The sequence below is a fragment of the Chinchilla lanigera genome, unplaced genomic scaffold, assembly GCF_000276665.1.
Source record: "Chinchilla lanigera isolate Chin_1 unplaced genomic scaffold, ChiLan1.0 scaffold00041, whole genome shotgun sequence".
In the NCBI taxonomy this organism is placed as follows: domain Eukaryota; kingdom Metazoa; phylum Chordata; class Mammalia; order Rodentia; family Chinchillidae; genus Chinchilla; species Chinchilla lanigera.
The window spans coordinates 3,416,776-3,430,487 of record NW_004955442.1 but is presented as its reverse complement, the minus strand read 5'-3'; the positions used below and the strand labels follow the sequence as shown (position 1 = coordinate 3,430,487).

General features: G+C 50.0%; 2 protein-coding genes across 4 annotated transcripts in view; one reads left to right on the top strand and one right to left on the bottom strand.

Moving 5' to 3' along the window:
* The window catches only part of Iqck (IQ motif containing K), a 120,474-nt gene extending 118,231 nt beyond the window's left edge, over positions 1-2,243 (bottom strand). Inside the window, exon 1 of the mRNA XM_005391117.2 lies at positions 2,046-2,243. Within this exon, the coding sequence (XP_005391174.1) occupies positions 2,046-2,229 (184 nt within the window). The 5' untranslated portion in view covers positions 2,230-2,243. The remainder of the gene's footprint in view (positions 1-2,045) is intronic.
* On the top strand, positions 2,214-13,584 carry Knop1 (lysine-rich nucleolar protein 1). Of its 3 annotated transcripts, none has more exons than XM_005391118.2 (5): positions 2,214-2,378; positions 4,700-5,604; positions 8,458-8,526; positions 11,076-11,153; positions 12,928-13,584. In XM_005391118.2, exons 1-5 carry the CDS (start codon positions 2,228-2,230, stop codon positions 13,237-13,239), a joined length of 1,515 nt encoding a protein of 504 aa, XP_005391175.1. In that variant the 5' UTR covers positions 2,214-2,227; the 3' UTR covers positions 13,240-13,584. The 3 variants fall into 3 exon arrangements, with proteins under 3 accessions (XP_005391175.1, XP_005391177.1, XP_005391176.1); XM_005391120.2 differs by lacking the exon at positions 2,214-2,378 and adding an exon at positions 2,385-2,642; XM_005391119.2 differs by lacking the exon at positions 2,214-2,378 and adding an exon at positions 3,131-3,240.
* The last annotated feature ends 128 nt before the right edge of the window (positions 13,585-13,712 follow it).

The following is a 13,712-nucleotide window of genomic DNA, read 5'->3' as shown; positions in this document are numbered from 1 at the left end:
ACTCCATCACTTTATATATGGCATCAATTCCTTGCTTTCAGAAAGCCTCCACACCCTGTCTTTGCTTTCTCCCTACAGGCCTGATGTACCCAATAAACTGTCTTTAAAGCACAAAGCAAAGCACATTTCTTTGTTGACACTAAGGAACATTTATTGAATAGTTTCTAATTGCAGGCATCTGTCCTGGGCATCTTTGCATACATTTTCTCATTTGGTCTTCACAACAGCCCTGTGAGGTAGGTACAACAATGACTCCCTCTACAAAAGAGATGAGCAACTCCCTAAAGAACATCCTTCTGCTAAGTTGTATTATAAAGAACTGTTAGACTTGGAGAAGTAAACATACTTGGAAAAAGACAGCCACTATAACTACCTTGCAGTACTTGAATGGAGCTTTACAGTAGCGTGACTGGATTAGTTCCTTGGATCACAGCAGCACCAAAGTGTAAGAAACATTTTCTTTTCTAGTGCAATGTAATGCCAGAAGAAGTTGAACCACTTAACAGTTTACTCCGACTGTCACTCAAGCAGCATGTTTGTTTACATTCTGATTATCCTGAGCATTGCTCGGGCAGGTGTCATTTCAACCAGTTGGTTCTTCTAATCAATAAATTTGCTAAAGTTGTTGCTTTTATATTTCCTCTTATATTATCTTATAAAAGTTAACAAAAAATATGCAATTTTTGGTCATCCTGCATTTAAATAATTGGACTGGTAAGTGGCTAAGCACCGGATGAGGGCTGAAATAGGTCCTCCTTTAGACCTACTGATTTTGGGTCCACTATTCTCTTTCTCTGTATTCTCTGTTTCTCTCAACTCATCATACTCCCCCTCCGTCATTTACTACTGCGTTCATTCTTGTTCCCACTCAATAAACATTTACAGACTTTCATAGTCCAATAATCACGTGTGGCTATTAAAATTAAATAAACAATTCAGTTCCTCAACTATGCTAAGTACATCTCAAATGCTCAACAACCCCACACGACTAGTGGCTACCATATTTGACGGCACAGATTAAGAAACAGCGCAGTTTCAGACATTCAAGGTAGTGATGGTGCAGTTGGGTGTGGTGGCGCATGCCTGTGGTCTCAGTACTCGGGACGCGGAGGCAGGAAAAGCATCTTGAGTTGAAGGCTAGCCTGAACTATGAAGCAAGACTGACCAAAAAAAGACAGTGATCGTGGCTACAAGAATCTGAGTCCCTGACTTTGAGACGCTTACAGCCTAGTGGAGGGGAACAGAACAAAACACCCAAAGCTGTTCATTAAGAACAGGTTCTCAGCTTTTGCTGTAAATGAAGTAGTTTGTTAAGCACCGTCTGTGACTACCTGGTTCCATCCTCCTACCACCACAAAACAAGGGCTATTATTATGCCCACTTTATAGACAAGACAGCAAGTTAAGTAACTTGTCCAACATAATTGAAGAGGACTGTAGGCCCACATAAGCGTAAGTGAAACTGCTTGCAGGTGTTGTGTAAGTTTTGACACAGCCTGACGACGGTGATGCACACATGTAATCCCAGCACGATGGGAAAAACAGGAAGATAGGAACTTCAAGCCCAGCTTAGTAAATTTGGCCCGACCTTGTCTCAAAATCCCAGGGCAAGCTGGGTGTGACGGCGCATGCCTGTAACTGCAGCAGAATCACCGCTGAGGCAGGATCACCGCGAGTTCGAGGCCAGCCCGGGCTACATTATGATGTCTCAAAAAACCAAAAACGTAACAGTGCAAAGGCCCTAGATTCAGTTCCCAGTACCACCAACACACACACACAAATCTTCTGAAACAAGAAGGGATTAAAACCCGTTTGTTTACAAGGCACTCAAGGCGTGGGCTTCACATAATAGAATCACTTGGGCACGCAGATCACCTGAACCCCACTGGGAGCTGTTGTCCTGTGCGTAAAATGCGGATGCCGGACCGCCCGCGGCTGCCTACGGGCCTTCAACGTCAGCCGTCAGGCTCACAGTGGGCGCTCAGAAAACAAGGCCCGCCCCGGCCGCCCGGGACCCGCCCCTCTAGGCCAGTCCGGGCTGCCTACCCTCACAGATCTGCTCCCACAGGTTTTTGTCTGGTGGCTCCGCGACCTGTCCCGGGGAGACAGGCTCGGGAGACACTGGAGACACAGTGGGCACGGAGTTCAGGGTGGTGACCAATGAGTCCGAAGAGCCTGTGGGGTCCTCACGCTGGACCGTACGACTAGAGAACTGCCGTGCGGCCGCCATGGTTGCCGTTACCGAGGAAACCGCGTTCACCTCAAGGCCGCGACCCGGAAGGAGCCGGGACTTGCGGGGGCGGTTCAGCGACTCGAAGTTGACTTCCGGGTCACGGCAGAGCGGGCTCTCACGTGGAGGCGGGGTTGTTTGTTCTGCAGGTGAGCGCGAAAAGATCTGTTCCCTCGGGCTCGCGGGGTTCGGGGGTTGGGCCTGGGGTTTGCACAGCGGCGAAGTGGAGAAAAGCGACGTCCTGTACCCCACAACCCGTCCCGGCCCCAGGCTGCCCTCTCCACGAAGTCCTCCCGCGTGGAAGGCGGTCGGGGACCCTCCGTAACCCCTCGCTGTATGCTAAGACGGGAACTTGGGCGCGGCGAAGCCTTTGAGCGGCCGCTCGCACCACCTGACCCCCTTAAGTCCTACCGGTGGGTGCGGTGGGAGTAGGGATCGGTGCAGGGGCTGGGTTGGAATCATTCTTTTGCCACTTGCTGGTTTGTGAGGCAAAATAATCAAACCAGCCCTTACGAGGCTTACGCTGGAGTTTAAAAGCACTTTTAGAGAAAGCATTTGCGTTTACAGAACGTAAGGCTCATTTCCTCGTCCTTTCTCATTGAAAGTGAATACGTTTAGGGTCCCAGGGCTGAAGAGGAGGCGGCTGTGGGGTTCTGAATGGCAAAGATGGGGACAGAAGCGGATTAAGCTGAACTTTAGTGGCTTTATTTTTGTCTGCTCTCTTGACCGTATCCTGAAGCGCGCTGGGCTTTCTTGACTCCATCCTCTCCAGGTCACCACCGCCATCCTCTGCAGGACCCAGTGTTTAAATTTCAGTATTTCTTGGGGTCTTGTCTTGAGTTTTGTTCCAGGCTTAATTACCACCCATACAGTCCTGTTTATGTCAGACACATCTACCCGCCTGTCCAGTGAACATCTCTACTTGGATATCTTGAATCATCTGCCCAAGACAGTCTCTCTACTTGGATTGCCCAAGCTGGAAACTTGTTCTTCAGAAGATATTGATAACTGGTAGGGCAGATTATATAATCTCCATCACCCTCTCCTTACTGCTCTCCTTGCTCTTACATCTGTGGTTGATATTATGTCTCTTTCTCTCTCAAATCTACCAACTTTTTGATAGCTGGTTTATTAATCTTGTCATCTCTGTAGCTCTTGCTGCATTCATTAGTGAGTATTTATTGAGCCCCTGCTGTGTCCCAGGCGCTGTTAGGCCTGAGATTTACACCATAAAACAGGGTGAACAGTAATGAGCAAAAGAGATACGTATTTCCTGACTCCAGGTCCTTTTGGTGGAGATTATGGATGAACTTGAGTCATACCTCAGGCCTGGCCCTTTGAAACTGCTATGAGGGAGCAAGACCAGTGGAGACCCTCTAGGCTGTGAGATCAGGATGGAAAAGCTCCTGGTCTTTCCTTCCCATCATCTAAACTTCCAGTGGGGAAGTATTTTGTTTCTAGATTCTCTGGATGTCTCTGTAACATCTAACCCTGGTGCAGGAGTGAAAAATTGGGCTGTTAGCAGGAGTTAGAGAAGTAGCCCAGGTAGAAGCAGAATTGAGCATGCCAACCCCCTTCCACAGGTACTCCCATTTATCCAAGCAGTGCTAGACGTTTCAGGTTGCCGTGTATCATTGCCAGTCATTAGATGTTAGCAGTCATTTTGAAATGTAAGAACAGTGCAATAGGCTTGCAGTGTGGATGTGGCTCCTGACCTGAGCAACTTCATGTTCAGGTTCATGTTCTCCTTATGTGTAGGGAAACTGAGGTCCAGAGGAGCAAAGGGCAAGAGTGTATCAGAGCCACCATTATTGAGTTTTAAGTGGGGCTTTTTTCACTGTGCCTTGTGGGAAGGCAGTTAGGAAATTGTGAAAGTTACCTGGAGCAAGGATGGGGGACTCATTTCTAAACCCAAAGAATTTTTCAGATGAGCCAGAATATGAGGTTAATTGGGTCACTGTTGATCCTTTTGTGATTTCTGTTTGCTGTATCCAGTAAGAAGTCAGCCTCAAGGGTAGCTATTGGTTTTTCTAGCTTGAACACAGTTGTACTCTCAGTTGCTGGCCCAGGCTAGGCTCTTGGTAAATGCATGTTGAATGAGTGACTTAGAGCTTTGAGGAAGAGAGTTAGAAAAAGGACCAACAAAAACATTTTGCATGGATTATCTCATTTATTCCCTTTAATAACCCTTCAAGGAAGAGGTGTTAGTCCCACCTCCACCCCCATTTCCCAGATGAAGAACCTGAGGTTTGGGAAAGTTAGGTGATTAAGCAGTTTAGATTTTAAACCTAGGGCTTTCTGAATTTAAACTTCTGCTACTTCTAGCAGATTTCCCATTGCTCCAAAAGAATCATAGCCATTTTTCCAATTCCCTAACATTTTAGATCACCCACTTGGGTTTTGTGCAGATTAGTAGAATTGAGCACTTGGGGCTGGCTGTAGTGATAACCTGTACCATTTCTCTTTTCAGAAATGATCACCAAGACCCAGAAAGTAGATGTGGGCCTTGGGCTCCCAGAGAAAAAGAAGAAGAGAAAGGTAGTCAAAGAACCAGAAACTCAATACTCAATTATAAATGATGGGAGTTACTTTGCTGGTACTTCTCCAGTGAGGGCCAAATCCCTCTCTAGGACTGTGAGCCAAGAGCAGGCACCCCATATACCCTTGGTAAAGAAAAAAAAGAAGACGACAGGCCACCGCACCTTTTGCAGTGAGCTCCCAGAATCTGAGCCCACATCACGAGCCGGAAAGACAGAGAAGTCACCCAGCCCCAGGAAACAGGCCCTTGACCACTCAGAGTCCTTCAGTGGGGAGAAAAAAAAGAAGAAGAAGTCCTTGCCTTTGGTCACATCACAGGGCTCAGAGCTAACAACCTCCCTCAACCCCAGACAAGGTGAGGAGGCAACCAGAGTTGGCAAGAAGCTCAAAAAACACAAGAAGAAAAAAAAGGCTCAAGATACCACAGCCTGCTCCATCCAGAACCCTTGGCTCAGTGAGGCGGGAGATGGTATGTACGGATGCATGGTGGGGAATGGCGAGGAGCAGGCAGCCTTGGGGCAGAAAAGGAAGCAGGGCAAGTCCAGAGAACACAGCAGGAAAGTGAAGAAGAAGAAAGTCCACCGGGAGGAAGACACCCTCCTAGGCTGCTCTGAGCTCTCCAGGTCCATGGAAACCAGCCCTAGGAAAGGAAAGAAGAAGAAGCCAGTCAGGATTGAGGTTCTAGAGTACATCCCAATAGGAGAGCACCGTAAGGCCCCAGTGAAGAAGAAAACAAAGGCTAAGAAAAAGGAAGAAAAGCCAGTTGTTGAGCCAGCTCAGAAAAGGAAGAAAAAGAAGAAGAAAGAGAGCACGGTAGCAGTAGATCCTTGTAAGGAGGTAGGTTTTCCCTCAGAAATGGATCTTTCCTTGGGAGATTAGGAGCAGGTACAGTATTGGAAGTGTACACGTGCACCTGGATGTACATTTGCACATGGGGCACTTAGGCTTTTAGCTTCCAAAACCCTGGGGGAGGGGCTGTTGATTATGGAGGGGCTGTTGACACACATAATCAGGATAGGAGTTACCCAGCTTCAGGTATGGCTGGCATAGGAGCTCACACAATATAGTGCAGATAGCCCTTGTGATCAGAGCTGCACCCAAATTCTGACCCTCTGTACTCAGATTCTCAATAATTTGGGATCAGTTTTTCAGATGAATCCTGTGATTTCTGAACTCCTGCCATTTGCTAAGGGTCCAAGCTCAGTACACGTGTTGTAGGAATCAAATGTATTTATATGGCTGTGTGGCTGTGTATTTTTCTTAGTTTTAGTCTTGGTGTCCTCTCTGCTCCCCAACCCCCACCTCATGGCTTTCATCCTAGTAGTTTGACCACCCCCAAAAGAAGGGTGGCCCCTCTGAATAATTACAGGAAATGTTCCAGAGCTGCTGTCAGAGGTCTCAGTTGGGTCACTAGCCAGAGGCCCTGTATGAAACCAGGAGTGAGGTGTTGAGGGTGTCAGTCCCACCTAAACCTTGGTCTTTGTGATTGGGGATGGGGGCCAGTTCCTGAGACAAACACTGGAGGAGTCTAGTACCAGAAGCAAAGGAGTGAACAGTGGCTTGGAGACACCATTGAGAGATGTGGTCTCCCTCCTCACAGGCCTCCTGGAGCATGGAGGGGAATGCTAGAAAGCCAGGCTGGTGACTCCTGAGCCTTTACTAGCTGGGCCCCTGCCAGGGCCAGGCCACCACTTTTGACCTCAGGATGTGTGGGTGGGTGGCCAAGCAAGTGGAAACAAGATGGTGTGTGTCCCGTCCTGCGAGGTGTGCCGTCACAGTGGCTGCCATTTCCTGAGGGCTTACTGTGTGTGCCTACATGGTGATGAGTGTTGTCCGTGTGTTGGCCTATTTCATCTACCCACCAGTGTGGTAAGGTAGCTGCTCCTGTCATCCCACCTAACAGACAAGGAACCTGAGACTCAAGGGAGTAAAGACCTTGTCTGAGGTCATCCTGCTAGGGAGAAGTAGAGCTGGGATTCAGACCCACACTAGGGTTTCTTCTCAGAATCCACGTCTGGACCCTTTCCTAGAAGCCAGTCCTTGAAGCCCAGGAAATGTCTTCCATGAGACAGCCCTAGGTTCTCTTTCCCAGCAGAGATGAAGTGGGCAGGGGGCCACATGAAGGCTCTCTGTACAGGCCTTAAAAGTCTGGATATTCCACTATGTATTTCTTTTTTACTTTTCCCTTTTGCAGTACAAAGATGAACCCAGGGCCTCACACGTTAGACAAGTGCTCTACTATTGAGCCATCCTAGCCGTTGGATTTTCCTGTGAACATCCAGCCCCAGCTGTTGTGTACTTGCTAGGGGCCAACCTGGCCCGGGAGGAGCCTGGTTGATACCAGCTAGAGGGATCTGCCCCAGCCCACTGGAGCTCATCCCTGTGGCCTGCTCTCAGTTTGCCCTGACTGGGTGGCTTCTACATCGGCCTGCAGGAGGTGGTTCTTGTTGCTGATTTAGATTTCCCATCTTTGCCCTCACCGTTAGGTTTGGTTTCACCTCTGTTTGTCTTAAGAAACTTGGGGCCAAGAGGAACTCGTAAGAGGCTTGGAGCCAGCCCCATTCAAATGTAGAATCCCTTCCCCCCAGTAGCCCTGGGGAAAGGGGTCAGCATCTCCCACAGTGGGAACTCTGCCTCTAAGAGTGGCTTATGAGTCAGGGAGAGGCATGTTTTTCTTCCACAGCCAGATGGGTGATGAAAGGCAAGAGAGCATCCTTCAGGCACCACTTAGTACCAGATGCCAGGCAGTACATGCCTGGGTAAGGACCCATGAGTTGTTGTAGTTGAGTCTAATGAAGGACAGGGAAGGCGGCCAGCTTGAGGTCTGTTAAGGCACCCTAGGGGCCGTGGTGAATATGGTTAGGTGGCTTAGTGAGAATATCCCTGGAGCTGAGGCCTGCAAAGGCCTCCACTGTCCTTACTGAGGGAGTGACCTGTGCAGAGGCCGAGCAGCTGCCCAGCAGCTCCCTGGGGGAGCCAGGGGCAGTGGCGCTGTGGAGGTGGGCAGGGGTTATGTGGTATGAACCCACAAATGCCTAAGAACAAGTTTGGAGCTCCGAGTGGGTTTAGATAGGAAGCGAAATGATCCACTGAGATTTTAAAGTATACCAAAGCTGCAGTATTTCATGGACCTGGATGGGTTAGGGAGGCAGGAATTAAGATGTCCTGGTTGTCCAGACAAGAAAGAAGGTGGCCACCAGGACGCAGGACTGGCACTGTGAAGGAGACACTCAGGTGGTCTGTTCCTGACAGGTCCCCAAAACCACCTCTGTGTCCCCTGGCCCCTGTCAGTCCTCCCCTGTTAGTAGGGCTTTTGCCCTCTCCTGCTGTTATGGTGTCGCTGTAGGAGATCAGGTGACGTAGGTACTGGAAAGGTCACATACTATGCCCTGAGTCAGGAGACCTGGTTAGAGTCAGTCCTGTCCCTGAGTGGTGGAGCGACCTTATGTTGATCACTTTCCTCTCTGGGCCTCAGTTTCTTTGTCACATAGCTTGGTGTCACTGTTTTAGGGAAGGACGTGGAGGAGGGTATGCAGGGCTTTGTCAACTGACAGCAGGTGGCAGGGGCCAGAGTGATGCTGTGGTCTCGGGTCTTTTTTGGACCTTGCCACAACCTTGCCCTGCTGGCTGCTGGGGCAGAGGCCATTCGTTTTATACTAGAACCTCACCTGCCTCTTTCCTCTCACACAGGAGCCAGACACAGACCTGGAGGTGGTGATGGAGAAGAAAGGCAACATGGACGAGGCGCACATAGACCAGGTATGGCCTTCCCACTGCCTCCAGCTAGGAGGCACAGCTCCCAAGATCCTGGTCTGACAGGCACCAGCAACTCCAAAGGACACACAACCAGCTTCTGTGGCACCCCTCCAGGGGCAGGGAACTCCTGTCCCCATGCCCAAGGACCCCAAAGCTGTTGAGGCTGTGGCTGAGGGGCCTGACTCGTGCTTTTCTGTAAGCCACTGCTGGATGCTGGGAAGGGATATCTCCATGACTGCAGCCAGGGCAGGGTACATGTGCTCCACTAAGTGCATAGGTTGCTACCGCCTGGGTTAATTCAGGAATGTTTAGGAGAGAGGTTCTGTTGTAGACCAGCTTCTGTTTCTGCTGTGCTTAGCTCTTCTGCAGATGTGTTTGATGTGAGAACAAAGTTTTCTGGAATTGGGGATTTGTTTGAGCCTGAAGTCCCAGGTCTGGTAGGACTGAGGGGTGGCTTGAGAAGCCTGACCTTGGACGGTGCCTTACCATTGGGACCTGGGCAGGTCTCAGCCACACCGACCCTGCCTTTCCTCCTGTGGAGGAGGGATGACTGCACTGCAGACCAAGTGAGGTTATGATTGGAAGGAGTTGGCAGGGCTGGCCTCACAGTCATGCTTGATACATGGCTGCTGTTCCTGACTGTCCTCCCTCACGTGAGTCACTGCAAAGAGCTGCACTAGTGCCTAAGAAGCAGCAGGGTGCAGGGGCAAGATGGAAGGGGCCTATCTCCCACCCCAGGAGAGAGAAATGGAGGGAGCATTTAGAAGTGATCTGAGTCTGAGCACCCAGCCTGCTTTGGGGCATTGGGAGCTCTCCTTAGAGAAGAGCCTTCCTAGTGAGGCCAAGAGGGTAAGGGGCTGACACTGCCGGGGCACTGCAGAGCACAGTCCTGCTTGGCTCCCCAGGGCTAAGGCTGGGCCAGCGCTGCTGGAGCTGCTGTAGTGGGGCTGGGCGTCATGCGCAGAGTTGTGATAGGCCCTGCTTGTCCAGGCCCTTCCTCGTCCCCTCAGCTCCCCAGAGCCTGAGCAGTCATGCTGCTGTGTGCAGAGCTCTTTGCTCTGTAGTTATTTGGGCCTGGTGAATACGGATTCCAAGGTAGTACTGGAACTACAGTGTGACTTAACCTTTCCCTCTTTTTCCTAGAAATACTAAAAGGTTCTTATGTTTAAAAATGGGAAAATAACACACTTGGAGGGGGGAAGAAAAATCACCTGAAATCTTACCACCTGTACTGCTAGTCAGTGTTAGCCCTCTGTGTGTCCTTCCAGATTTTTCAGTTGTAACTGTGTATATAATTGTAGTTTAATAGTATGGGATTGTGCTGTGTACACTGTCCATTTTAACTTCTTCTAATTGCACCTGCTTTTCCTTCAAACATATGCACTTCTGTTAACATCCTTGCATATCTGTAGCATGACTTCACTGGAGGGATGACCTTCGTTTTCTGTCATCCCTATAGCCATTACCTTGACTCTTCTTTTTATAGTTTTAAACTGTGTAAGAGGTCTGTCATTTGACAGCTTTAGGCAGATTAAAAGGGAAGAAAAGGACTAAAGTTATACCTAGATGCTTGGGCAGGAGAAAAGGCCCTGGAAGCATCTGGATGAGCAGCTTGTTGGTGGTCAGTGGATCACCTGTGAATGAGATGTCCCTACTGTGTGCCTGGGTTCTGCTATGTAGATATTTCTGTTTTTCCCATTTATCCTCCAAATTAGCTGAGGCTGTACTGCAGACCAGTGTTCAGAAAGGTTAAGTGATTTACCCTACGCCACATAGCTGGTTAATGGCATTGCTGGGATTCAAATAAGCCTTTGCCTGACTCTATAACCTTTCTTTTAGAAAACAGTATTCTCATCACAGAAATTAACTAGTATCCTGCACAAGAACACAGGGCAAGCTGTGCGTGGTGGTGCATGCCTGTGATCTTAGCACTTGGAAGGCTGAGGAAGGAGGATCGCTGCAAGTTTAAGGCCAGCTTGGGCTACATAGTGAGTTCAAGGCCATCCAGCCATCCTGAACTACAGAGTGTGACCTTGTCTCACCCTCCACTCCCCAAAATCACACAGGGCAGTGACATTGCATTTTTGGGAAAGTTCCCGTGCTAACGGCTGTTATAAACCAAATTGTTGCTTTGGGTAGATGAGCCGTTTATAAGGAATTCATTCTCAAGAAACTGCAAGCTGGGTGTTGGGCTACGTGTGTATAATTCTAGCACTGTGGGAGGAGGATCACAAGTTCAAGCCTAGTTTGGGCAATTTAGTGACTTGGAAAGACTGTCTCAAAATAAAATTTAAAAAGGGCTGGAGGTATAGCTTAATGTGAAGGCCCTGGGTTCAAGTCCCAGTACCACCACCACAAAGAAAGAAAGAAAATCCTTCCTGGGAGGATAAATGAGCTCTGTGCATCCCAAGCCCAGGAGCCGCAGCCCAAAGAGGGTGCTTCTGACAAAGCCTTGCACAGAGTGTACCAGAGTGAGGTTTACCTCCTCAGCCTCTGTCATTTTAAGGTCAGAGGTAATGTCCCTGTCTCTTCCCCTTTGGTTGTCTTGTTAGGTGAGGCGAAAGGCCTTGCAGGAAGAGATTGATCGGGAGTCCGGCAAGATAGAAGCACCTGAACCCGGGAAGTGGACGGTAAGTTTGGTGTCAGGGTCTCTGAAGTGCTTGGTGTTCAGCCAGGCCTCTGAGGAGTCCCGGCCCACTGGCCCACTGCCTCTGCAGCAGTTAGTCCTGAGCTACTTTCCTTACTTCTGAAAGGGGTGCCTGCCTCCCTCCCCTGGGGAATTGGTTGGGTGAGCAAAGCTCCCTGGGCCTTTGACTCCAGCTCTGTTAGTGGGAAGGGTCCCATGGATCAATCACTGACAACACTTTTCAACAAGCTCTTTCTTGCCATGGGTGGTGCCCTCAGAGGGCTGCTAGGCAGGGGTGGGAGTCAGAGGGGAGGTGGGCAGGCCTCTCAAGGGACTGGCTTAAGATCCAGTTGGAGCCCAAGAAGATAGGACAGGTATGAGGCCAGCTTGTGGGCCATGAAGCCGGGCTGCTGTGGATGGTGGCCTGCTCTGTCTTTCCCATTCTTTGCTCATTCAGCTGAGTAACTTCACACCATTTTGGAGCTCCTCTGAGTGCTGTTTTGGATCAGATCTGGAAATGAGTTACTGGCCTTTGTTCTTACTGAAATCTGAGTCTCTAGGCAAGCACCTTCCCTTTCATCCAGTTTCCACACGTGTGAGAGTGGCTCATGCCCTGCATGTGGGGTATGGACAGGGGCTTTGTTGGGTGTCTTTCCCTCCATCCTCTAGAGCTGAGCAGTGCTGATAGGTCACACTGATGGAGTAAGGGCAAGTGGCTATACTGGGAAGGACCTGATGGCAGGAGATCCTGGGGTTGGAATGCTGCGTGCTGCACTTGGCACTGGGACCTTCTGTGTGCTCGCTGCCCCCGGGACCTGGGCCATGTGCCTGTTGAGGCCACTGTGGGGTTCCGAGGTGGCGGCTGGCAGCCTTGGGATGACCAGCTCACCAGGCACAGCCAGCATGTGTCACAGGCCACCTCTGCTCTAGAAACTCCACTTAAGCTGTATTGATTCCCACATCTGGGCCACTGTGCAGTGGGGAGGATGTCTTACCAGCTCACTCGGGAGCTGCAGTGGCACCTTGTTCTGATTATTCTCCCATAGCCGACCTAGAAAAGCATGCAGGCCTGGCATTTGGCTTGCAGGTGGAAAGTTCCAGGGCAGGGCAGAGGTCAGCAGCCTGCTAGGGTGGGACAAGAATGGCTGATTACAAGGACCTCAGATGTGCCAGGAATTGTGTGCTGGGGCTTGGGGAGTCACACCGTCACTCTGTCGATGAGCACATTGAGGGTCAGAGAGGTAGGGTGACTAGACCAGAGCTGTGACAGGTAGCGCTTTACCCAGGACTGTGACTTTCACCCACATCTTGGAGAGCTTGGTTTCTTGCCTCCCCCAGGGTTTTGAGGGGCCCTCCAATTTTCGTGCACATGGAGATTTTCATGTGGGTGGTAAGGTGCTCTGGCTGGAATTGGGACCTCAAGGTCGTGGGCTGGCTCAGCCGGTGACTTAGTTGTGTGACCCTTCTGCACTGTGGGCCTCCCTCCCACCCACGGTAAAGTGCAGCCTTTCTGAGAAGGGAGTACTTCACCTCCCCAGGTACTCCCTGCTGGCTGGTGAGGGCCTGGGTGTTGTGGAGAGGTGTGCCGTTATCTAGGGATGACCACAGTGCTCCTCAGAGGGCTGTGCTTGCATTAGTAAGGCAGTCTGTGTTAGTCTTAGGGGTACTCTGCCTGGCATTTTAACAAGCTTGATTGTCCTTGGTGGGACTGGGGTCCCGGAAAGGAAAGGGCTTTGGATTCAGGGAAAGTAACTGCTTTTTTTCTTCTCCTAACACAGGGAACCCAGTTTGGCCAGTGGGATACTGCAGGTTTTGAAAACAAGGAACAGAAACTGAAATTTCTCAAACTAATGGGTGGCTTTAAGAATCTATCCCCTTCGGTCAGCCGCTCCCCTGGCACGACTGCAAGGCCTAACATGGCCCTCAGCAAGGCGGCAGCCGACACCCTGCAGCAGAAGTTGCAGCAAGACTATGAGCGGGCCATGAGCTGGAAGTACAGCCGTGGCGCCGGACTTGGCTTCTCTGCCGCCCCCAACAAAGTCTTCTACATTGACAAGAATGCGTCCAGGTCTGTCAAGTTGGAAGATTAAACGCTAATGTCTCCTATCCAAACAGCTCAGATGGCTTTTCTCACAGCTTTGCAGATGAAAGCCACCTAGCAGCTCTCCAGGATGCAACCCTATGGAGACTAACGACAAACTGGGTAGCTCATGTGTCCTGGGGGCTAAAACGTATTTTCTATGTTAAACCTTCCATCCCTGTGGTGACAGGGGCATGTAAATAATGGCAGCTGACAGCTGACATTGTTGAGAGTATAGCATGGCCCAGGCACATGCTGTTGTTGCATTAATGTGTTTAATCATTATGAAATGGGTGCTACTCATGAGGCAGCTGAGGTTCAGGGAATGAGTAATAAAATTGCCCAGGGCCACCCACTGTTGAGTGCCATGTGTTACAAGGTTGTACCCTAAGCCCTAAGTCACTAATCACTCTGAATGTCCCTCTAGAGACTTTCACCCAGAATACTTGTCGGGGATTAACTGATGGAGGAAACAGTGTTATA